Here is a 23,905-nt window from a genome sequence, read left to right as displayed (position 1 = left end):
TTAACACTTAACTGAAGAGTACAGACTCAGACGATATATAGATTAGAAGTTGAATAAGGCCATTTGACATGACATCAAATACTACTATAAACACTTTAGCAGATCTTATGATTAAAACAGTAATTAAAGAGATGTCCATTTTTCTTGAACAACTGTCTCACCAAGATAACTATCATTACTAAACAAGTTTCTGTAAAACAAGGACTTATTTTTAAATGTTAAATATTTATTGAGTTAGCTATGTTATGCTTTAAATTGAGCATCCATTTATAAAAAAAAGTTTATCAGAACATTATTTACATCAAAATTACACCTAAAAAAGAAAGAAACAAAGAAAGAAAAAATGTAACCCCACAAAGTATTAAAAGGGAAAATTTTGCCTTTAGATTGCAGGTAATTCTTTATCCATTTTTTTTCTTAAAGGGTACATAACATACACAGTTTCACCTTATCGCATGTCAATCTTGAGTACCTATAGAGTAGTACTGCATTCTTCATATATCCAAAAAGTCTTTAGTTTTATCATATTTATAAAAGAAAAATACAGCTTTCCGATTCTCTCCAGAAAAAGCCGAGCTCCTGGAGGCGTGCCGTCACTGAAATGACCAGAACACACAAATGCACTTGATACACTCCGTTGCTGCCCCGGAAAAAACAAACTGCATCCACTGTTCCTGTAACGCTGGGTTCTTTGGGAAGCTGAACATGGTAAACTTTCACCCTCATGTCGTTCCAAACCCGTGAGACCTCCGTTTATCTTCAGAACACAGTTTTTTTAGATTTTAGATTTAGTCCGAGAGCTCTCAGTCCCTCCATTGAAGCTGTGTGTACGGTCTACTGTCCATGTCCAGAAAGGTAAGAAAAACATAATCAAAGTAGTCCATGTGACATCAGAGGGTCAGTTAGAATTTGTTGAAGCATCGAAAATACATTTTGGTCCAAAAATAGCAAAAACTACGACTATATTCAGCATTGTCTTCTCTTCCGTGTCTGTTGTGTGAGAGAGTTCAAAACAAAGCAGTTTGTGATATCCGGTTCGCGAACGAATCATTCGATGTAACCGGATCTTCTTGAACCAGTTCACCAAATCAAACTGAATCGTTTAAAATGGTTCCCGTTAGGGCTGTGCGATATGGTGAAAATATCTAATTGCGATTTTTTTGACAGATATTGCGATTGCAATTTGATTTGCGATTTTAAATTTGCAACGTCAAGCTTGAGCTTAATATAGTCAATAATGTGCAGCACAGTAGGAGTGTCATTACCCTGCTGAAAAAAAAGAGGAAAAAAAAAATTCTTAGAGTTACCATGAAATAATTTTATATATATATATATATATTTTTTTTTTTTCCTGGCAGGCAAGATTATAAAGATATATTATAGAGCACTGCGCTATCAAGTGCAAGGTTGTAGGTTCGAATCCCTGCTAAATGCATAAATTTAATTAAAATTTAATTTAACTAAGTTACTGAATTTGACTGGAAATATTATTTTTTTATATAAATAACTGTATTTGGGATTTAAAGAACAAGTGGAAAATGTGCTGAATGTTTCATTTCATTCAAGTGAAATTAGCAAGCAGTTAGACTGAATTTACATTAGTTTTAAATACGGAGCCAGGCGAGAGTTGACGCAGGTTGCTTGAGTGCGTCGAGCCTCATCCATACTGCCAGATGCTCTCGGGGAAGAGAGGAGCGAGTATGAGAAGCATCATAGAGAAGCATTCAGAGACACCGGCTGTGTGTGCAGTCTTCTGAATGGGGAATAGCGAACATCCAATAAGAGATTCTCTTGATATGCATTGTGACGCAGCTCTTGTAAATTATATTTTTTGTTTGTTGTCTGTCTTTTCAAAGCTTAAGTTACATAACGTTTTTCTTTAGTTTTAATTTGTCTAACTATTGACCTGACCCTGTAGACGCCATAATCCCACTCGGTCTCTCTCCTGCTTTCCGTGTTTTTTTAAATTTATTTATTTATTTTTTTAATAATGGTGGGCGTTTACACAGTTGGCTAGAGAAGTGCTGATTGGGGAGAACAGAGGTGCGCTCACTCTATTGGTTAGTAAGATTGTCACTGAAGACTGACTGTCATGCATATGCTCTGGAACAGAGTGATATCGCGTCCACATCGCAGGCTTTTGGGATTAGGAAATCGCAACGTCTCAAATCGCGATTTCGATTAGATTTTGATTAATCGCACAGCCCTACCCACCTCCAATAAGCATTAATCCGCAGATGACTTAAGCTCAGGGGCGTCGGACTGGGGGTAAAACCAGTACTGATTACCAGGCCCCCAAAGGAAGAGAGGGCTCTTGAAAAGTCTGGAATATATATTTTCAAGGGGGGGGGCATTAGGACTGCCTATGCATAGGGCCAGCATAGAGCCAGATAACGAACGAAAGATTGACTCGTTCTCGATGTGAAGATGAACGGAGGTCTCACGGGTTTGGAACGAAATGAGGGTGAGTTATTAATTACATAATTTTGATTATTGGGTGAACTAACTCTTTAACCATGAATTAAATTTTTTTAGAACTTTCTTTAAAAATGGATGCACATTATTTTTATCTGAAGGTGTCAAGAGATATGAAGTGGTCCTCACCATTTGAAAGACCCATAATTCAGCTAAAAGTGGTTGTGTCTTGAGATGTGCTCATTATAATCCAAATGAATTTGTCAAATTTACTAATTCCCTCAGTCATACACGTGTCTAAGGACAAAGCGACCGTTGAAAATCATTTGAACTGTCAATACGTCATAAATAGAACGCAACAGCAGCAGTTTTCTGTCGTTGATTGTGTAGACAGCATCACTGATTATAATGAGTTTTAATAGTTGTAGTGTATTGTGTCCGGTGTAGATCCGCTCTGCGTCTCAATGTTATAAATCCAATGTGGCGGCTCCACGCGAACGACAGTTAGTAGAGAGGTTTACAAAAAGCGGTTTGAGTTACTGTAAAGCCTAGCAATGTCAAGCAATAAATTTCTCCAATCAAATCATCCAAGTAACCAAAATTTATTAACAACTCGTCAAAAGTTCTAAAACACAAATAGCCTTAGCTGGTAGCAAGTTGATACCATAAGGGTTCAACAATCCCCAATATTATCATGTGTAAATGTGCAATACTCTACACTAGACAAAAACAGTAAATCAAAACAGTGACACAGGCCAGCTCCTAGTACCAGGTAGACAAGAGTTTTCCAACTCTGGCACAAACCATCATTGCCATCTAACATCAGCTACGACAACTGTTTTCCGAAGCTGGCACAAACCATCATTGCCATCTAACATCAGCTACGACAACTGTTTTCCGAAGCTGGCACAAACCATCATTGCCATCTAACATCAGCTACGACAACTGTTTTCCGAAGCTGGCACAAACCATCAATGCAGTCTCCAAGAAGGAAATCACCACCACCCATCTGGCAATCAGCATGCACCTGCCATTACTCCAAAGCTAATGCCATCCCATTCATAAAGGACACGTAGACTAGAAACTACCGTCTGACCCTACCAAACAGGACTACCAAAAATACTGTAGTGTTTGTAGCCATTACATTACTATCAACATTTAACCTGGTATAAAATTTGTATTTATTGTTATCAGTGTTATATTTAATCTGCAACAGCAATGTGTACTTTCCTAAACATCCACTTGGTCAACTTTTAAATGCATCAATATGCAGAGTTCTCCGCGTTAAAGACCCACAACTGATAGATCAAAGAGTTACTTGTTTTCTCTCGGGTACGGTGGGAAGTTAAATTAAATTAAATGTGGAGGATGTTAACTGTGACATGATGATGATTGACAGGTCAGTTTACAGTTTACAGGTGCGACAAACTGCTCCTTTAAAGACACAATTGTGTGATGTATGTCCCAAAGCTTACCTACAGTCGTGGCCAAAAGTTTTGAGAATTACATAAATATTGGAAATTGGAGAAGTTGCTGCTTAAGTTTTTATAATAGCAATTTGCATATACTCCAGAATGTTATGAAGAGTGATCAGATGAATTGCATTGTCCTTCTTTGCCATGAAAATTAACTTAATCCCAGAAAAACCTTTCCACTGCTTTAAACCTGCTTTAATGCTGAGATCATTTCAGTAATCGTCTTGTTAACTCAGGTGAGAATGTTGACGAGCACAAGGCTGGAGATCATTATGTCAGGCTGACTGAAGTGAAGTGACATTCAGCCAAGTATGGTGACCCATACTCAGAATTTGTGCTCTGCATTTAACCCATCCAAAATGCACACACACAGAGCAGTGAACACACACACACACACTGTGAGCACACACCCGGAGCAGTGGGCAGCCATTTATGCTGCAGCACCCGTGGAGCAGTTGGGGGTTCGATGCCTTGCTCAAGGGCACCTAAGTCGTGGTATTGAAGGTGGAGAGAGAACTGTACATGCACTCCCCCCACCCACAATTCCTACCAGCCCGGGACTCGAACTCACAACCTTTCGATTGGGAGTCCGACGCTCTAACCATTAGGCCACGACTTCCCTACGACTGGATTAGAATGGCAGACTTGACATGTTAAAAAGAGGGTGATGCTTGAAATCATTGTTCTTCCATTGTTAACCATGGTGACCTGCAAAGAAACGCGTGCAGCCATCATTGCGTTGCATAAAAATGGCTTCACAGGCAAGGATATTGTGGCTACTAAGATTGCACCTAAATCAACAATTTATAGGATCATCAAGAACTTCAAGGAAAGAGGTTCAATTCTTGTAAAGAAGGCTTCAGGGCGTCCAAGAAAGTCCAGCAAGCGCCAGGATCGTCTCCTAAAGAGGATTCAGCTGCGGGATCGGAGTGCCACCAGTGCAGAGCTTGCTCAGGAATGGCAGCAGGCAGGTGTGAGCGCATCTGCACGCACAGTGAGGCCAAGACTTTTGGAAGATGGCCTGGTGTCAAGAAGGGCAGCAAAGAAGCCACTTCTCTCAAAAAAACATCAAGGAAAGATTGATCTTCTACAGAAAGTATAGTGAATGGACTGCTGAGGACTGGGGCAAAGTCATAATCTCAGATGAAGCCCCTTTCCGATTGTTTGGGGCATCTGGAAAAAGGCTTGTCCGGAGAAGAAAAGGTGAGCGCTACCATCAGTCCTGTGTCATGCCAACAGTAAAGCATCCTGACACCATTCATGTGTGGGGTTGCTTCTCATCAAAGGGAGTGGGCTCACTCACAATTCTGCCCAAAAACACAACCATGAATAAAGAATGGTACCAAAACACCCTCCAACAGCAACTTCTTCCAACAATCCAACAACAGTTTGGTGAAGAACAATGCATTTTCCAGCACGATGGAGCACCGTGCCATAAGGCAAAAGTGATTATTAAGTGGCTCAGGACCAGAATATTGAAATTTGGAAACTCCCCAAATCTTAATCCCATTGAGAACTTGTGGTCAATCCTCAAGAGGCGGGTGGACAAACAAAAACCCACTAATTCTGACAAATTCCAAGAAGTGATTATGAAAGACTGGGTTGCTATCAGTCAGGATTTGGCCCAGAAGTTGATTAAGAGCATGCCCAGTCGAATTGCAGAGGTCCTGAAAAAGAAGGGCCAACACTGCAAATACTGACTCTTTGCATAAATGTCATGTAATTGTCAATAAATGCCTTTGAAACGTATGAAGTGCTTGTAATTATATTTCAGTACATCACAGAAACAACTGAAACAAAGATCTAAAAGCAGTTTAGCAGCAAACTTTTTGAAAACTTTTGGCCACGGTACTCTTCTACTACTCACTCAGAAGTGTGTACTATCTCTTCACCAAAAGAGTACATATGAATATTGAAACGCAGGGACGGTGTCCTCTAGAGGGCGCTGTGGGTGAAAGGAAGAACTAATGTAGAAGAAGAGGACTGTAAATCACAGCCCTTAGTAAATCACTCAACGTTACTTAAAACTGTCTAAATATTAGGTTTGGATTGACGATTAATCTATTTAAATTCATCTTCGTTTTGTTGAACGAGATCTTTTGGCTTAAATTGTTTTTAGTTGATGCTTGAACAGAATTACAGTAAATGTTGTTTGTGTCACATCCCATCTAATTATCCCAATAAGCTTTTGATATAACTGTGATGTAATATCCAAATGAACATCGAATTGAATCAAATGCTTCTGAATCAGAGTCAAACCGAATCTCTTTCTCCTCCAGGTGAAGAAGAGTAAGAAATGGAGCTGTAAAGTGTGCGGCGAGAAGCAGTCACTGGTGAAGGTGGACCTGAATCAAGCTAAACTCATGATAAATTATAAAAATAACACAAAAAGAGAAAAACATAGTCGTCTAGTAGTACACACATCACGTGAATTAAGTTAGCTGCTATTTGCAATTGTTTAATTTAATAATAATAGTGATTTTGTAAATGAATAATTGCTCATTTATGACACTTTGTTAGTAGCTTGTACTTGCGATTGTTGATCTGTTGGTGCACCGTAAGTAAAATATCTAGAAAAATAAAAAAGGTACTAGTAATTTTCCAGGACGTTATCTGTTATCCATGATCTGCTGTAACACAAACTACAGTGTGTAACCTGTGACAAAATCAATACAGAGATTTCCTTCATATTAACACTGTAGATTGTGCCCTATTTTACAGACTTTTCTTGGAGTGTAGCATACTAACTACCAAAACACTGCTTAAAACCACAACAGTTCAGAATGTGTACTTGTTTACATTGTGTGAATGTGTACATTGTGTGACATCACAATGTCATTTAGCAGCAAATCAACCTTCCTTTAGCAACTTCCCCTGAGAAATATGTGTGTTTTGGCTGATTGATGTGTTGTGTGTAGGAGTTTGGTCGAGGCGGTGCAGCTGACTGCAGAAGACATGTCCAGAAGTTGAATGCTCTGCGAGGACAGATGCTGGAGGTGAACAGTGAAGAGCTGCTGTCACAGCGGTGAGCAGACCGTCAGGAGCACCACGCTCTCTATAAGTTACAAAACTCCTTAAACATTAACCCTAAAAGGGCTGACATATCCTGGGGAATACAAACTTTAGAGAAGCTGTGTGGAGAAGCTGTGAAATTGTAGGTCTTATTTCTTGGTTTCAATTTGAAAGGGTGTTTGTTGTGAATCTTTAGATGAGGTGATTTTATTTCTACATTCTTTGTTTAGCTCACAGGATGAACTGGTTTGAGGGGACTTACCTGTTTAAAAACTCTTGTTCAGCATTAGCTATTTAGCTTATTGGGTTTACATTGAAATGTCATGAATTAAGTGCTTAGATTTTTTGTAATCTGTCTCTAAATGTTTGTATCAGGGGATTTTTTAGGGGTATAAATCAGGATATAAAACACACACACTCCCCTTAAAAAGTGTTGGAACAGTGAGGCCAATTTTTTATTGTTGTTTGACATCAAAAAATGAATATGAGATTTCCACATTTCAGCTTTTATTTCCAGGTATTTTCATCTGGATCTTATACACAATTTAGAAGATAGCACCTTTTGTTTTTAAATACAAAAATATACAAAATATCATAAAAATAATACGATTATTTTTGTAATCTTGACAAAACACACATTGTTGGAAAGATCTGACAGTCAATGTTTCATATTTGGTGACTTTTTTCTAATAGAAATGATATCGTGTCAGAAAATGATTGATTTGTGACAGAAAACTGTAGAATAGTTGAATCTATTGAAATAAAATCTCATCTTTAAATTTGGAACATAACTTGTTTAGAAATGTGTCTTTGATTTCACAGCAATTTTAGAGTGCAACATTTGAGAAAATATTTATTTTATATAAAACAAAAACATATGATATTTACTGTAAACTTAAACTTCTATAATTTTGTTTATAATTTATTTGTTATTTAAATGATTTCACTTTAGCAATAATCTGCTGTGTGTCTTTAAAAAGAGACCAACTTTAGGTCTGTATTCCAAAACACTCAGGAAAATAAGTCAAGGTTTGAAAAACATTTTTTAACTTGTTTTATTTGAGTCTAAGTAAGATTGAAAATACCAATAAATTAATTTTCTGATGACTCTTTATGGTTTTGCCATTTTTAGAGTTAAATATGTACATGGCCTAGATTATATTTGAAAACGTTGTGTATAATTGAATAATTTTATGAAATCAGCACAGTTGTATCACCTTGACATTTTTAATTCATCACCACAAAAATATAAAACTGAATTTTAAAACAGAAATTGAAAACAAGCTCATCATAGGAGACACATATTCAAGTCACTGCATGTATGAGTTGCATTTTTAGCAGTGCATTTTAGTAAATTAATATTGCAAAAAGTGAGCATCACGTCATTGACTCTTTGACTAACAATGTTTTAAAGGGAACCGAATGAAAACTATGGAAACGAAGATGTTTATGAAAGTCTGGATCAAAATCCTAAATCAGAGGTAAAGCACCAATGTCCATTCAGTCCTTTTATTAATAATGTCCATTCAGTCCTTGTCTGCTGAGTTAAATGGTTATCATTCATACGGAAAGCGAGAAGCCTCATGTAGATCAATTGAGAATCAAGACGTTTGCCAGCAGGACTGTCTTTATAAGTGTCCTCTCTTTGTAGCAGGAAGTGGCTCATGTTAGCCGCTGGAGTAAAAACACTGATCAAACAGCTGAGGGTCCAGATAAACTTGAAGATGAGGAAGAAGATGAAAATGTTTCTACAGAAAGACACCAAGGAACCAGGTACCTTGTCAAGAAAAGCATTTCATCTGTTAATGAGGCAAAATACTATGACTGTTAAAGAAAATTTTAATCATTAATAAATAAAAACCAAAGAATCTTAGCACAAACAGTCATGATAGTGTACAAATATTGGACAATATCTTTACCTTTCTTCATCAACATCCATTCAAAGCCCATATGCCTAAGGACTCGTAAACATTTCCCTCCAAAGCTACCATTCCTCGGTGACTCACTCAAGTCCTGAGGATGTGAGACTGTCACCCTTTATCGATCACTGATCACCAGATCAGGGAAGTTAGGTTTTGAGATGCAGAAACTCCAGGGAAAGCTGCAGAGCTAAGAGTCCTCAAGAACCTAAGCTTGTGCCAGGCTTTCAGCCTAGTCTTTCCACTTCAAGATCCTCTGACTCAAACTGGTTCTTTTTCATTAACCTACTTCAGCAAAGATCAACTTAAGCCTTCAGATTACATCAGGACTATCGTTCAGACAGACAAGACGTGCAAGTGTCAAACTTAGTCTTAATTTTTAAAATAAGTATAATTTGCATCTTTTTTTCAAAGGTGTGTTTGAACTAAGAAACTGATGCTTCCTTCAGGCTGTAGATCTGCTGAATATCAAATTGTACCATAGCTTCATGTCTTTATTTATCTTCTCTTGACTGCTTAAGTTTTAACTTAAGCCGTTTAAGAGACGGCTGGATCAGGTAAGCCACACAACGCACTTTAACACATCTGTAACAGTAATGTGCTAGGATACTGCAAAATACCCTGTTTAAAAAAACACAGTTTCAACACAAACTCTTCTTGTATCTACTGCAGCCACTGCAGCATGAGACAAAGTTGAATTCATTGTGGAGTAAAGGATCTGCTTCCAAATATTCCTCCTGTGGCAGGTCAGGTGATATAGAGCCGTGCACTAGCACAGATCTCCCATCATCCCGTCAGGCTGTTTGTTATCCTACAGCCTGCTCCAGTTCCTCATACACAGCGGAGAACTCTGGTGAAAATAAACAGCAGTGTAACTCTTCACACAAGTCACCAGAATCTGAGGTGACCAAAGGACTCCTGCACATCAACAGTCCTTCTGTTTCTTCTCATCAGAAGTTTAGTGAATCAAAGATTGAGAAGGACTCCAAATGGGATAAATTCCTCACAGTTGTCCCTGATCAGCAGGACGAGGAAGAGTATGACTATGAAGCTCATGATTCCTCTAATCACAGTGATAACACAGCAGTGGCTTGTTTCACAGAAGCACTTACAGACACAGGTGTGGATTCTGAAGAGAGCAGGTTTCCACTGGATGGACAACAGACACAGGTGCTCCAGGGAGGCAGAAGTCTGTTGGTGATATTTGTGTGAATGGAAATGTATCCAGTCCAAACATCAGTCACAGCTCAAAGCCAGCCGGTTTTGAAAACGCTGTCTGTAAACAGCCTACACTATTTAAGATGCCCTGTTCAAGCCTTTCCATTAACTCCCTGTTCTTTAGTGATGAAGACTTTGATGACACATCTCAGAATAAGTTGCATTTCTATTCAAAATTAAAGTTTTATGATGTTACCATATCCTCTTCAATACAAAAATGCATTGGTAGTTAAACCATTCTCCACAGTTTTCACATTTAAGAAAATAGAAACTTTATTTTGTTTTTTTGCATTTTATTGTAGACAGAAAGGACAGGAATTTTAGAAGACCTACAGTGACATTAACCTGATTCCATCTATTTATTCAAACTAACAATAAAAATACCCCCAGGTTTCTACTTTGCCTACAAACTCTTCTTATTGGTTATGTAAATGCAAATAGAAAAAGCACACAGATGTAGACCTCTACTTTTATATGTAATATGCATATATATATATATGAGATGTAATGCTAATAACAGAAATGCGGAATATATCTATTTTGCATAAAAGCCCATTAATGATCTTAACTAAGTGCCAAGTCACCTGAGTAATTGATATTGTTGATAGCATTTACGTAAATAATTTGTCATTGAAAAAATATGGAAAGACTTTGTTAATAGAAAATAGGCCAAAATCTAATAGTTGTGGCCCAGGTCTTCTTTATTCCCGTGCTCCTTCTCTACTTCTGTGAGCCGGGTTTGGAGTACTGGATGGTATCCAGAGCAGAGCCGATGTCGAAATTCTTAGTGTGGAGCAGTCTGGTCAACCATCCACCCTCATCAGTGAAGCCCATGGAGAGCATCTGAGAAAGAGACTCCACCAGCCTGGGGTCTGCATCTGAGGGAGAGGACATTAACATTAGGATGCCTGAATTGAGATGAAGTGGACTGGAGTTGGTTACTGGGTGAAGCACGTACCTTGAGGAAGGTGTGGGTAGAGAGCTGCCTCGCGCAGACCAGTGGGACCCTCAGAGGCGCTTGTGCTGGAGTCAGTACTTAGTGGTGCTGGATGATCTGTCCCGTCCTGCTCCAACCTGAGGGACTGCAGCTCTCCTGTGGAGGGGTCCACCTCTTTAGAGCTGAGATGAGTCCATTCCTCATCACTGCCTTGGTCTTTCTGCCCCGAGGATAGAAGGAAAGAACGTTAACCCAATGTAGCTTCTCAGCCTTTAATATCTAACTTCTAAACTTTGTTTTTTTGGCTCTGAAAAACTCAAGATGTCACAATCTTGATTACTATCAGAGAGGGGCGTAGAATACACATGGGATGTGCCCACACTTTTAATAAAACAAATCTGTCCCCCACAAAATTTCGGGCAACTGTGTTCACATAGAGGTTTTCAGTGATCAGTGTGAATATATCTAGATTTAATTTCAAGGATGGTCTATGCATGACGTGGCATTTTATCCATACCCAAAATGAGGAGATGTGAACATTACAGAGCTCTAAACACTCTCATGCAGAATAGGTTTCATTCACACTCAAAGCTAGAGGGCGCTCTCACACAGAACATCCAAAACGGACTCGTATAAGTAATAACTTGAGACATGCAGGAAATCCCTAATACTGACAAAGGCATACAGCTATTGCTGTAGCTAAACTGAATAAAAAGAGGAAAGACAATACGTGGACATAATTGCAACAATATATGGCTTGTTTCATTTTTTTTGATACGAGCTTCAAAGCCTCAGTGTCGAAAGTCACATCACTACTACTTTGAAAATGATTTACCTTTGTTCCTTCACTGATGCTCTCTTCATTGGCCTGACTTCCAGGACCAGACCCTCTGGAGAGAAGCCCTATAGAGCCACTCTCACTCCGAGCACTAGATGGCCCACTGGAGGCAGGAGGAGTTGGTGTAACTTTGGTCCGCTTCCCCTCATGCTCAACGTCGATGTCCACATCTATTCCTGGAAAGGAACGAGCAATTTTATTTTGAAGGGTTAGATAACAGTCCAAACAAAGAAGAATCTGGATGGTATGTTAGAAGCCAAAATCTTTGGGAAAGTCCAAAAGTATCAGTAATAAACCCAAAGAAAGGGAACTTACCAAGAGGGCTCAACATGGCCGCCACTCCCTCTCCAATGTTCTTTAGATACTCCATATTGGCCTGGGAGGAGTCAGTAGCACCTGTGGATGATAACACCGTTTCTGTCAGGGACGTGCCGGTCTACAGCATTCTATCAAATTATTCTAAGATCAAATTTCATATGTCAGCCAAACCAAAGTGGTCTATAAATGGGACATTAGCTGCATCTGAATGCTTAGGCAGCTGACTTGTTTGTGCGCAAGGTTCTACCCAATCCTTTAGTTGTTCACAAACTGACCAGCAATCACATCTTTAACACAACTTTTTATTTTTTAACTCGTTCACACAAGCCCTGTTGCGTTCCTCCTACTTGGCAGGTTTTGTATTAGACCGATTGATTGATAGTGTCTCACCGTTCTCTCTCATGTTTTCAGAAGCATCCTGGTTCTGCTGGACTCCAGATGGGCCTGGCTGAGCCTGGTTCTGGGCTTGGGCCTGAGCTTGAGCCTGAGCCTGGGTATTTGCCCACATGCAGTGTCTCATCTTACGCCAAAACTTCCCACGAGGGAACCACTGCACACAAAAGATTTACTTGAATCAGTATGTTCAGATCATTTGGAAACCAAAATGTATTGTACATAAGACAACAAACACAGACACGAAAACAGTAAAACAGACATTCACCTCAAACATGTTGGCCATGGGGTGAAAGAGGGGCAGAAGAGGATGCTCCTTGTGGAGGCCTTTGCCCTGGCAGGAGGAGCACAAGTCATAATCGGGGCAAACGGTGCACTTGAAACGTGTTCCAACCACCGGCCCATCGCACCCGTCACAGGTCACCCCTGGGTGTGGCATTTGAGGGTAATGGGGAGGGGGCCCCATGTGAGGTGCTCCTGGGGGACCCATTGGAGGTGGACCCATAGGATTAGGTCCTGGGGGGCTGAAGTGAGGGGCTCCATGAGGTGGGGGGAATGAGAACCCAGGGACCCCATGAGGTGAGGGATCACGTTTGTGCTCCTTTCTTTCTGAAAAGGGAAGAAATGCAAGTATTGCTGTTATTGGAGCTGTTTGTGTGCACTGGAGACATTTAAAAGACAAGGGTGTATGTAGTATTATCAATAGGGATGTAACGATTGGCTGCGAGCTGGCTGAAAATCGATTCAAATCGGTTGAGATGCTAAACAAATCACGATTCAATTAGGGAAAGGAGTTTATATGCGATGCAATCTAGGAAAACCCAACACATGGTGAAACTGTAAGTTTTTTTTAGGTATTGATACCATATGAAAGCTGAGTTCAAGCCCTTTCCAAAACTGGTTTCATTTTGTCTCTTGAACGTAACAAAAGTTATGGGTGATTGTTTTTGCTTCAAATTTCAAAATGATACGATCTAATTTAGATTAAAAACTGCTCATGTTGCATGTATGCAGCATCTTTGTTTGGAGCATGATTAAAATGCAGTGGTTGTCTCTAACTTTTAATGGGAAGAGCACAGATAAAGCATTATTTTGTTTATATGAAGATATTTCTTTAATTTGTGTTATATATTAAATTTGGGGCTTGTTTCATATTTTCAATTTAGTTTTGTTATTTACATTTACATTATATTTAAATTTTGTTATTTAGCAGATGCCTTTATCCAAAGCGACTTACAAATGAGGATAATAAGAAGCAATCAAAACCAATAAAAGAGCATTGGATTGTGCTATTAGTACATTATTAGAGTGTTATATTTCAATTTCACAAAGAAACATGCAGCATTTTGTCCAAGCAATAATATATGGACATTTCATTTACAATTTGTCTTAGAAAATTTAATTTAATTTAGAAAAAATTGTGAATCGAATCGCAAAATCTAAATCATGAATGCCTCTTGTAAGGATCTGTTCACATTTTTTGAATGTATTGTCATTGTCATAGACTTTTCCCATCAAAAGAGCTTGTAATACATCTAAGTGGCTATTACCTACCAGACCACATAGCAGAGAATGTATATATATATATATATATATATATATATAATATCTTTGTATCCTTGTTGGTTTCATCCACTTCTGAAAATGTTTGTACAGTATTTAACAAGAATGTAATTCCTAAATAATCAAGTAGTGTAGCCATGAAGCAAAAAGCAAGCAAGTTTCATGGGGTTACTCAATTTGGCTTATAACATGGGCAGAGTAAAGGACACTTGCATGGCAAATGTGGTATGGCCAGATTACATACTATATTTTTTGCAGTGGTCTCAAAGTAAGTGCTTATTCAGAAGATGTATCTAGTCATAGAGTATGCAATTTCAGATGGACCCAGTCATCAGAGTCTTTTCTACAGGTTACACTACCTAGCCAGACAAATACATTTCAATTCACAGACTGATATTCTTCATAGAAGAGAGATATTACGGTTATTGTCTGTATGAAATGCATTTGAATGTAATTTAAAATAGCTTAATAGATCTGAGCCATGTCATTGATCCTGAGGTGTGCTGAGCCTTTTCTGTTTCTGTCTCCAGTGGAGGGCAGTAGTTTCTACTATGTCTAACAAGTTTTCTATTTTTTTTTTTTTTTATCAAATATGAATTTGAATTTGTTGTGTACTGTTTGTCTTCTGTCTAAAAAGCACTTGACAAACTCGTGCCCTCGTGTATTGAAAGGAAGTTACATTAAAGATGACGAATTCTTATGTTGAATTAAAGTTGGAGCACAACTACGTAAACATTACAATAACCCATAAACCCTTGGTTTTGCTCAGGAGTAATATCTGTGTAATTACTCACGCTTGATGTTGACACGGAAAGTGCCCTCCTTCACAAGAGCCAGCCCCATCATGAGCTCATCGTCAGAGGAGAAGGCAATCAGGTCACCATCTTCATCTGGAGACAAAGTCCAGGAAAACACAGAAGGGCATTTCAGCTGCTTGATATTACAGTCCTTATATCTTGGTTAAATTATTGTTTATAGATTCTGCTGCTGTCCCTCTCTTCATTGTAATTTAATAGCACGGTGCTTACGTAACTTTGTATTGAGGTGTATCAATGCTCAAAGTAACAGTAATGCCAATATTATATTTCATTTCAGAAAGAGGTTTATTTTCCTAAACGTGCCAAAGTTGTATGTCTAATGTCTCTTTGCTTAATTTATCATTAAAACTTCTGGTAGATAAACACTAATTGTATAGTGTTAACAATAAAAACCGACTATTATTATTATTAAATTAGAATTGAAAACTGACGTACCTTTATAGTACATCTGAAAGGGCGCAGTCCTGAGACCGACGAAAACATCGAGCACTTTTCTCTTCAGATACTCAAAACTTGTTGAGACGTCCTGATCCACGGCGAAGCGGCGGATCTCCTTGTTGCAGTCGTCCTTACCGATAAGGTAAGCTTTCACGGTCATCGACATTGTGGCGAGAAAGAGCGTCTCGGTGCGAACCTCTGAATGTGTTGCGCAGCAGAAAATGCGTTTGTTGAACACGGAACTCTGCGCTGTCTGAGTGAGAATGCGTGTCCTTCCTCAGACCACAGTTGCGTTTATAAGCCGGAGCGTCATATGCAAATCAAGCGGAGCGTCAGCCAATAGCGGAGCCGAGCGCGTCTTGCAGGAGGGGACGTCCCTCGTCACTGCGGGACACAGTTCATGTTGTCTCTCATCATGTGAGTCGGTGATCTAAGCTGTGACCTGGCATTTTGTGAGGGGAAATTCCGACAGCAGTGTCACCAAGGCCCAAACAACAACAATAAACGTTTAATAATATTGACAATGTCAATGTGATTCTGTAATTATTTTTTTTTACAAATGGTAGCTACATTTCTTGAGGCTAGCTTGCTCATTCTGAGGCAGGGAATGTCACAGTCTTTCTTGCTTCTGCTATACAACAATATAACAATGGTACAAGTTTTTTTTTCTACATCCATTTATGTATGTATTTATTTAAATGGTATAGGTGTTTATATACATGTATGCATTTATTTAAATATGTGTGTGCATTATTTTGATTGAATCTTTGTTTTACTACAACTGAGTCAGTAACTGTGAGCATGATGTCTGGAAATCGATTATACACGCTCTACTAACCCACATAAGTCTGAAATTGATGATGTGAGGGTATTGTATTTCTACTACAGCTGCTGGCTAAATAAAGTGCTGAGTCATCATGAATGAGGGCTAGCAGACGCATATTGAACTTGACTCCCTGAGAAAAAAAACACACACATTTTGTACACTGTACAGAACAAACTTAAGTAGTAAGAAGTAGTATCTATCATTTCGTAATCATGTATAAAAACTTAAGATATATATATATATATACAGTATATATGTTGTATAGTTGTATATATACCACAATACTAGAAATGTGGACTGATAAAGAATATAAACATTTATACTTATAATTAAAGTAAATTGTATTAATTTTTATTTCATATTTTACTACTACCAATAATAATAAGAATAATTGCTATTATTAATAATAAATAATAAAATATAAATATACTGTGTCATCATGAATGAGGGTTAGCAGATACATATTGAACTTTGCTCCCTGAAAAAACACATTTTGTAAACTTTAACAAACTTTAAGCTTAAAAATTCATTAAGTATTCTCCACCATCATTTCATAATCATGTATACAAACTTAAGAAATCTATTTTGTATAGTTGTATATATACAACAATACTAGACACGTTATTAATATTAAATATTTATATTTATAATTATTCACAGATCATATTTATGTATTAATTGTCATTTATTTTTTATAATTATAAATGACATTTTATATTTTTTTATTTAATATTTAATACTACTACTACTAAAAAGAAGAATACTTGTTAATAATAATAATAATAAATAAAATATAAATATACCGTGTCATCATGAATGAGGGTTAGCAGTCGACCTTTCAATATTTGTTCCTTAAAAAACACAAAAAGGAAATTATAGGCCTATACTGTATGAAGCTTACTGAACAATCTTTAAACTTAATGCAAAAAAACATACCGTATGTAACAATTTAAATGTGTGTGTGTGTGTGTGTGTGTGTGTGTACACAATCAACATATTCACATTACATATTCAACATAGTCACACATCATTAAACTATTAGCCTACGTTTATGATTAAAGAATACAAATGAATTGATATTTTATTTTAGAATACTGCCTACTACTATTATTACTATTATTTGGGCTTTATCTTTGAATCTATTAATATTAATCAATATAAGCAAACTTCAATTTCAGCCTCCATTTAACCCTGTTTTGAATTTGACATGTCAACTCTGTTTTTTGGTGGAGCCATATGATGTCAGAAGTTTGTGACCTCTCCCTTAAAACCTTCTCCGGACTCTTTATTCTAGAAGCCTCCAGAAGAGAAAGAGCGCGGAAAGAATGCAGTCATTCTGGAGGCGCGGGGCGTGACTCTGTCAGCTGATTCTGACTCACGCGCGTCACGTGCTTTCCTTTGTTTACATGCCCACATCCCATAGCGCTGATAATAAGTGCATATTCGACTGAGCAAACAGCCCATGACTTAAATACACAGACCCTATCAGTTAGAGACACTCTTAGATGTTCTCTTATTTAATGTTTAATTGGTGAACTATATTAAATATAGATTCCTGCTTTTAATTAGCCTATGTGTTTAAATAAAAATTAATCTAATAATTGTTCATTTATTGCCAGGTTTTTTTAATTTATTTATTCGTGTGTTTTAACAGGGGTCAAAGAAGTGTAACCCACATTACAGTGCTTAATCATATTTCACACAGGATCAAACGCTATCTGCTGCTAGGACTCACAATAGTGGCTAGATGGCGCTATTGTCTGCATGCCAGCACAATATTGTTTATTTACTGTAGGAGTGGTCCAGAAAATAAACTAACTATAAATGCATCTTAAATACAGGTTTGATTGGAGAGTTTGAACTATAAAGTAAGCTGTTATGAAAGCTGTTTGGAGTGTTTTAAATAAACGTAAACCGTTTAAAGTAAATTTTACTTAAATGACAGTAATTATGTTAATGGTTGGTAATACAGTATACTGATAATGTATTCCTGAGGCACCATTTTATTTCATCAGATTGCTGCCACACTAACACTCTGGAAATCCTCTCAAAGGCATCTTCCGATGGGGCCTTAAATATGTTTTTGTGTAGCCTACTCAAGTAACATAAATCAATATTTCAAGAGCTGCAAAATGTTTTTGTTAATGTGTTTACTGCAAGAGAGAGACACTGACAGTCTTAAGTACCTGCCAGAATATTTGGGCCCATTTTGTAGGTTTCTCTAGGAACAGGCATTTTAGAAATATCCCTAGAGGTTCTCCAGAGAGTTTCACAAGTTTCAACAAACCAATGATTAGCACCTGCACAGAAACTGCTTTTTCTTCGTTAATATGCACTGTGCATATTGGCAGAACACTCTCCAGAATGAAGCTGGCCACTCAAAGATGAACTGTTTGGCAGAACTTCAAGTCAAAGCGCTAGAAGAGATGAAACTGGGCAATCAGAGGCCTGATTCATCTCGAGAGCTTTAGATGAAACGATGACTGGCTGAAACATCACAGAGATGTGATTAATTATCTACAGGCACGAGTGCGGCATAACTGGATATTAACTGATCCTGTATTAAACAGATATTCTCATCTGTCTTCAATAGTGCCATGTACACTTTTAGATAAGCATTTGTCTGTCCATCCATCCAATGTGTATCTTAAACAATGATTATTTATCCGTGTATTATTTACTATCAGTTTTAGGGAGAGTTACTTTTTAAAAGTAATTGCATTACAGTATTGTGTTACTCCATGAATGTTAACCAACTGTGTTCTATGGAAAGTAATGGATTGTGTTAACTTTGCATTACTTTTTGTTACCTATAAGCTAAAAAAAAAAAACACCAGAAGTGTAATGAAGTGCCTCCACACCTCACTCCTGATTTCCATCATCATGGGGACACGAGAGGTAATATTATTCATATTAATATTGGCAATATATTAGCAAAGACAGCCTTGAAAATAAATCTGCATCGTTGACCTTTTAGATCTTACATTCAAAAAATCCACAAAAATTCTAACCTTTCATTGAAGTTAAACAATTGAAAGTGGAGAGAAAATCACATGATGAAGAAAAAATCTATGACTTTCTGTTTCACAAGATTATAAAAATGAGGAACACAAAAGCCAAATTCCCTTAATCATCCATCACAAGGAGTAAAACTTCAGCTTCACAAAATAGAAAGTAGCTGTAAGAAAAGAGCGAAAGCATTGAAAATCCCCATCATCAGGGCAATTATTAAGAAGTTCCATTCAACTAAAGATGTTAAATCTGCCTGGAAGAGGACGTTGTGTCTGTATGGTCCTAATGCACAGTGATGAAGAGTTTGAGTGGCCAAAGACTCTCCAGGGATCACAGCTGGAGAAGGAGAAGGAGCTGTGAATCTGAAGGATCTGGAGAGATTCTGGATGAAGCAAGGGTCTCTGATCTCTTGTCAGGTGTTCTCCAAACTCTTCAGGCATTATAGGAGAAAACAGGAAACTCAGAGCTGTTATCTTGGGAAAAGGACGTTGCATGAAAACTTTTGAACAGAATGGAGAACTTTTTTCTTATTTTATATGAATATATATATTTTCATTTAGTATTTTACTGCCCTTCAGAGGCTACAAAAGATAGTTACATGTTCCTCATAAGACAAAATAAGTTACATTTACCCTGATCTTTAAATTCAAGGCATCAAGAGCCACCACGCACAGATGTGTCAACCACAGACAACATCAGAGGTGTCTTACCTGTGCTAAGGAGAAGAAGAACTGGACTGTCGTTTTCAGATGAAAGCAAGTTTTGCATTTAATTTGGAAATCAAGGTCCTAGAGTCTGGAGGAAGGGTGGAGAAGCTCATAGCCCAAGCTGCTTGAAGTCCAGTGTTAAGTTTTCACAGTCTGTGATGATTTGGGGTGCAATGTCACCTGCTGGTGTTGGTCCATTGTGTTTTTTGAAAACCAAAGTCACTGCACATGCTTCCTTCTGCTGACCAGCTTTTTGAAGATGCTGATTTCATTTTCCAGCAGAATTTGGCACCTGCCCACACTGCCAAAAGTTGGTTAAATGACCATGGTGTTGGTGTGCTTGACTGGCCAGCGAACTCACCAGACCTGAACCACAGAGAGAATCTGTGGGCTATTGTCAAGAGGAAGATGAGAAACAAGAGACCAAACAATGCAGATGAGCTGTAGGCCACTGTCAAAGAAACCTGGGGTTCAGTACCACCTCAGCAGTGCCACAAACTGATCACCTCCATGCCACACCGGATTGAGGCAGTAATTAAAGCAAAAGGAGGCCCTACCAAGTATTGAGTATGTGTACAGTAAATGAACATACTTTCCAGAAGGACAACAATTACTGAATATGTTTTTTATTGGTCTTATGAAGTATTCTAATTTGTAAATTGGTGGGTTTTTGTTAAATGTGAGCCAAAATCATCACAATTAAAAGAACCAAAGACTTAAACTACTTCAGTCTGTGTGCACTGAATTTATTTAATACAAGTTTCACAATATGAGTTAAATTACTGAAATAAATGAACTTTTCCACGACATTCTAATTTATTGAGATTCACCTGTAAATAAACATATGTAATGTGAAATGGCTTATTCAGGACATTATCAAATAAACAATAGCATGCAATTTTCATGAGCTCATTTTGTTAAGTATTAACATATTTGCCTATTCTGCAAGGTGTATGTAAACTTATGAGCACAACTGTATATATAAATATACGAAAAACTCCCTCCCTCCCTTCCACCCAGACACACACACACACACACACACACACACATGTGTGTGTGTGTATACCCAAAAATTATTTCTACATTTTTACTTATATTTCCTCACTGCCATTTAAAAAAAAAAATTCAATGTAAATATAAAATGTATTTTATTTGTAAAATGTATTTAGGACAATGTGTGTGTATACAAAGAAATATTCTGGCACAATGTTGACTACAATATTGATTATTGATTTTTTTTTTAATTGAGGCACTTATGGAAATCAAGGGGGGCAGTGTGAAGAGTAGTTAAAAGGTAATGATCTTCTAAAAATGTAATTCATTCTTTTGAAAGTTTGATTATTTTTAGCTTTAGGCATTTAATTAGGCCTAGTATTGCAGTGTTATGGTTAAAGATTATAAACAGAAAAGGTAGGCTAAGTAATAATAAGAGGTTAGAGATTTTTTTCACACTATAAATTCATGTAAACATTATGTACATGGCAATAGCCCACAAAAGCGTATTTTAACATGTACATAATGTTTACATGAATTTACAAACCTGTCATTAATATCTATATTTTCTGTGTATAATCTTTTACAGGCTGCACCCTTAAACATGGTGTTACAGCAAAGCACGTGACTTCAAACAATGTATGCTTTATGGGATATTATATAAAACACAAGTCTACTACAGCGTGCCACTGTGCAGAAATATAGAGCGTGTTTTGTTTTTTGACCGCGCGGAGGAGCAGCTGCACCGCCTGCACGAGCCAGTCCAACAAAACACCGCGAAACACACACACACGCTCTTCTCTCTCTCTCTCTCTCTCTCTCTCACACACACACACACACACACACACCCTCTCCCGTATAAACGGCATCTGCCTGTACAGTACACAGTCTGTAGCATTCTCGCCTCCCTCTCCTCTCTCATGTGCGCGCGCTGTCATTAACGCACGCCAGACGCGCTCGAGCTCACGGTTCGGTTCGGACATGATACCGGCGCGCACCCGGAGATGAGGCTCAGAAATGGCACCTTCCTAACAGTCTCACTATTCGGGTTATGTGGGCTTATATCATTATCCTGGTACACCGCGTTCAACAATTCCAAAGGTAAGAGCCTGTTTTTACTCTCTCTCTCTCTCTCTCTCTCTTTGTCTGAACGGAGCGCATCATGCGTGGAAACCAAATGCTTCTCTTGCATTCTGTCATGCATTCAAATGCGATACTGAAGCGCCGGAGCTTGCAGATCACTGAGCAGCTGTTCAATGCAACGCTGCTGCTGCTGCTTGGCTTGTCTGTGCTTTTCTGTCTTCAACTTCCCCTCAAACTATCAAAGAGGCCTGCTGATGTTCACTCAAATACAAAGGCAACGTTTGCAATTTAGAAGCATATCTACCCAAATAACCATTAAACCCCTTATCTGATGCTATTTCAACCATTTTTATTTTATTTTTTTCTAGCAAATGTTTCGAATGCAGCCATGGCTTGCTGGGTGCTTGAAGGCTCCTGTGTGGTTCTGAGCATGCTTGTAACAATCTTCTGATGCTGAACGTGTTTGGATGTAGTTGGTATGATGAAGCAGGATAGATAGGCTAGATTTAAATCTTGGTATTTGCTTTCTTGTTTGAATGTGATGGATTGTATCCTGCTTACATCTTGGTGATTGATATCTCATGAGGTTCTTTAGAGGGCAGCTTATAACTTGCAGAAAGTATGTGAAAGAGAAATGGGTATGATGTTTGTGTAACGCATTACCTAAAATTGCTCAGTTGGCCTTATCCACTTGCTCCCAGTTTTAAATCCTAATTACATCAAGCTCTATCTATATATGCCTGCGTTTGCTCTCAATCCATATTCATTAATTAAGCCTCATGGTTGCACCTCTGTGCACATAACACAATGAGCTTTTTTAATATGCGAGTGCAGACTCTATTAGAGCAGGTATGAAAAAAGCACGAATTTTCCTAGTTTCTCACTCCATCACAACTTTTGTTTTGCTTATAACTTCCTGTGCTCTTGTCATTGTAAACATCTGCCCTTGCTCAACTCATCTGAAGATGCTAATCATCTTATTCTGTTGCCAAATATTTTTCACGTTTAGTGTGTTTTAGATGTTTCTTGTTATTTACTTCTGTGGAAACCCACACAAAACTTGATATATATATACATATATATATATATATATATATATGTGTGTATATATATGTATATATATGTATATATATGTATATATATATATATATATATATATATATATATATATATATATATATATAAAAACTTATAGTATTTGTTTTGAATTTATTTATTGCTGATTTTATGTAATAACAAAACAACATTGCGTCCTCACAAGATGATTTTCATAAAAAGATGAAAATAGAAGGGTAAACGTTTAATCACAATTAAAATGTTTTTTTTTATGAATACAAAAAAAAAAAAAATTAAAAAGCACCATGGTTGTAAAAATAGGCTTTATTTTGTTTGTAACGTTTTTTTTAATTTTTTTATTTGCAAAGGTGGAATAGCTAATTTTTTTTAATGGGCAAGATGAATAAAGGGAATGAAGTAGGCTAAACCCCCCCCCCCCAAATTGGCATTTGTAGAACAGAAAAAACACGCTTGCATGTACACACACACACACACTTACATACCATTAAGACATCCACAACCAAACTAGAGCGTAAAGAACACAAACCTCTTGTACCTGTCCAGACATGCCTGTTCAACACACTCTGACACAGGCAGATCAAGAGAGGCATCATTTACCCTTTATAATTGCATGCCTTTGTAGTAGAAATCTCACACCAGAATATTTCAAGCCTCACAAAGGGAGATAGTTGACCCAGACATTTTTTTGTTCAGTGGAGGAGAGAAATCTGTACATGCTTGGAGTACATGAAGGAGAGTAAGTGATAAGATTATTCTGTGGACTATTTATGAGTATTTATGAAGAGGTTCAATTGACTACTAGTGAGAGAGTGACAGTAGGAGATCTGTACGGTCGCTCCAGGTGAAAGCTCTTCCAAAGAGAT

The 23,905-nt window shown here is 37.7% G+C and overlaps 2 protein-coding genes and 1 pseudogene across 3 annotated transcripts in view; 2 read left to right on the top strand and 1 right to left on the bottom strand.

The window, feature by feature from the left end:
* The first annotated feature begins 5,795 nt into the window (after positions 1–5,795).
* On the top strand, positions 5,796–10,414 carry LOC132110037 (MRN complex-interacting protein-like; annotated as a pseudogene).
* sqstm1 (sequestosome 1) lies at positions 10,312–15,630 on the bottom strand. The gene is made up of 8 exons (XM_059516507.1): positions 15,342–15,630; positions 14,883–14,978; positions 12,794–13,134; positions 12,523–12,682; positions 12,130–12,210; positions 11,812–11,990; positions 10,998–11,196; positions 10,312–10,917 (listed from the first exon to the last, which is right to left on the bottom strand). Exons 1-8 carry the CDS (start codon positions 15,508–15,510, stop codon positions 10,760–10,762), a joined length of 1,383 nt encoding a protein of 460 aa, XP_059372490.1. The 5' UTR covers positions 15,511–15,630; the 3' UTR covers positions 10,312–10,759.
* A 6,016-nt stretch (positions 15,631–21,646) lies between these two features.
* The window catches only part of mgat4b (alpha-1,3-mannosyl-glycoprotein 4-beta-N-acetylglucosaminyltransferase B), a 155,371-nt gene continuing 153,112 nt past the window's right edge, over positions 21,647–23,905 (top strand). The window contains exon 1 of one of the 2 annotated variants that reach the window (XM_059516504.1): positions 21,647–21,983. In XM_059516504.1, coding sequence (XP_059372487.1) covers positions 21,887–21,983 — 97 coding nt within the window. In that variant the 5' untranslated portion in view covers positions 21,647–21,886. The remainder of the gene's footprint in view (positions 21,984–23,905) is intronic. The other variant, XM_059516505.1, reaches the window with a different exon arrangement.

Source organism: Carassius carassius, chromosome 29 (genome assembly GCF_963082965.1).
Source record: "Carassius carassius chromosome 29, fCarCar2.1, whole genome shotgun sequence".
In the NCBI taxonomy this organism is placed as follows: Eukaryota; Metazoa; Chordata; class Actinopteri; order Cypriniformes; family Cyprinidae; genus Carassius; species Carassius carassius.
This window is presented reverse-complemented; position numbering and strand designations above follow the sequence as displayed.

Bases quoted from the DNA above. Each gene is read 5' to 3' on its own strand.
- sqstm1 (XM_059516507.1), bottom strand. From the start codon at position 15,510: ATGTCGATGACCGTGAAAGCTTACCTTATCGGTAAGGACGACTGCAAC. The intron at 14,979-15,341 runs GTACGTCAGTTT...CTTTGTCTCCAG, and splicing joins CTTTCAGATGTACTATAAAG to ATGAAGATGGTGACCTGATT. The intron at 12,683-12,793 runs GTGAATGTCTGT...TTTTGTGTGCAG, and splicing joins CCATGGCCAACATGTTTGAG to TGGTTCCCTCGTGGGAAGTT.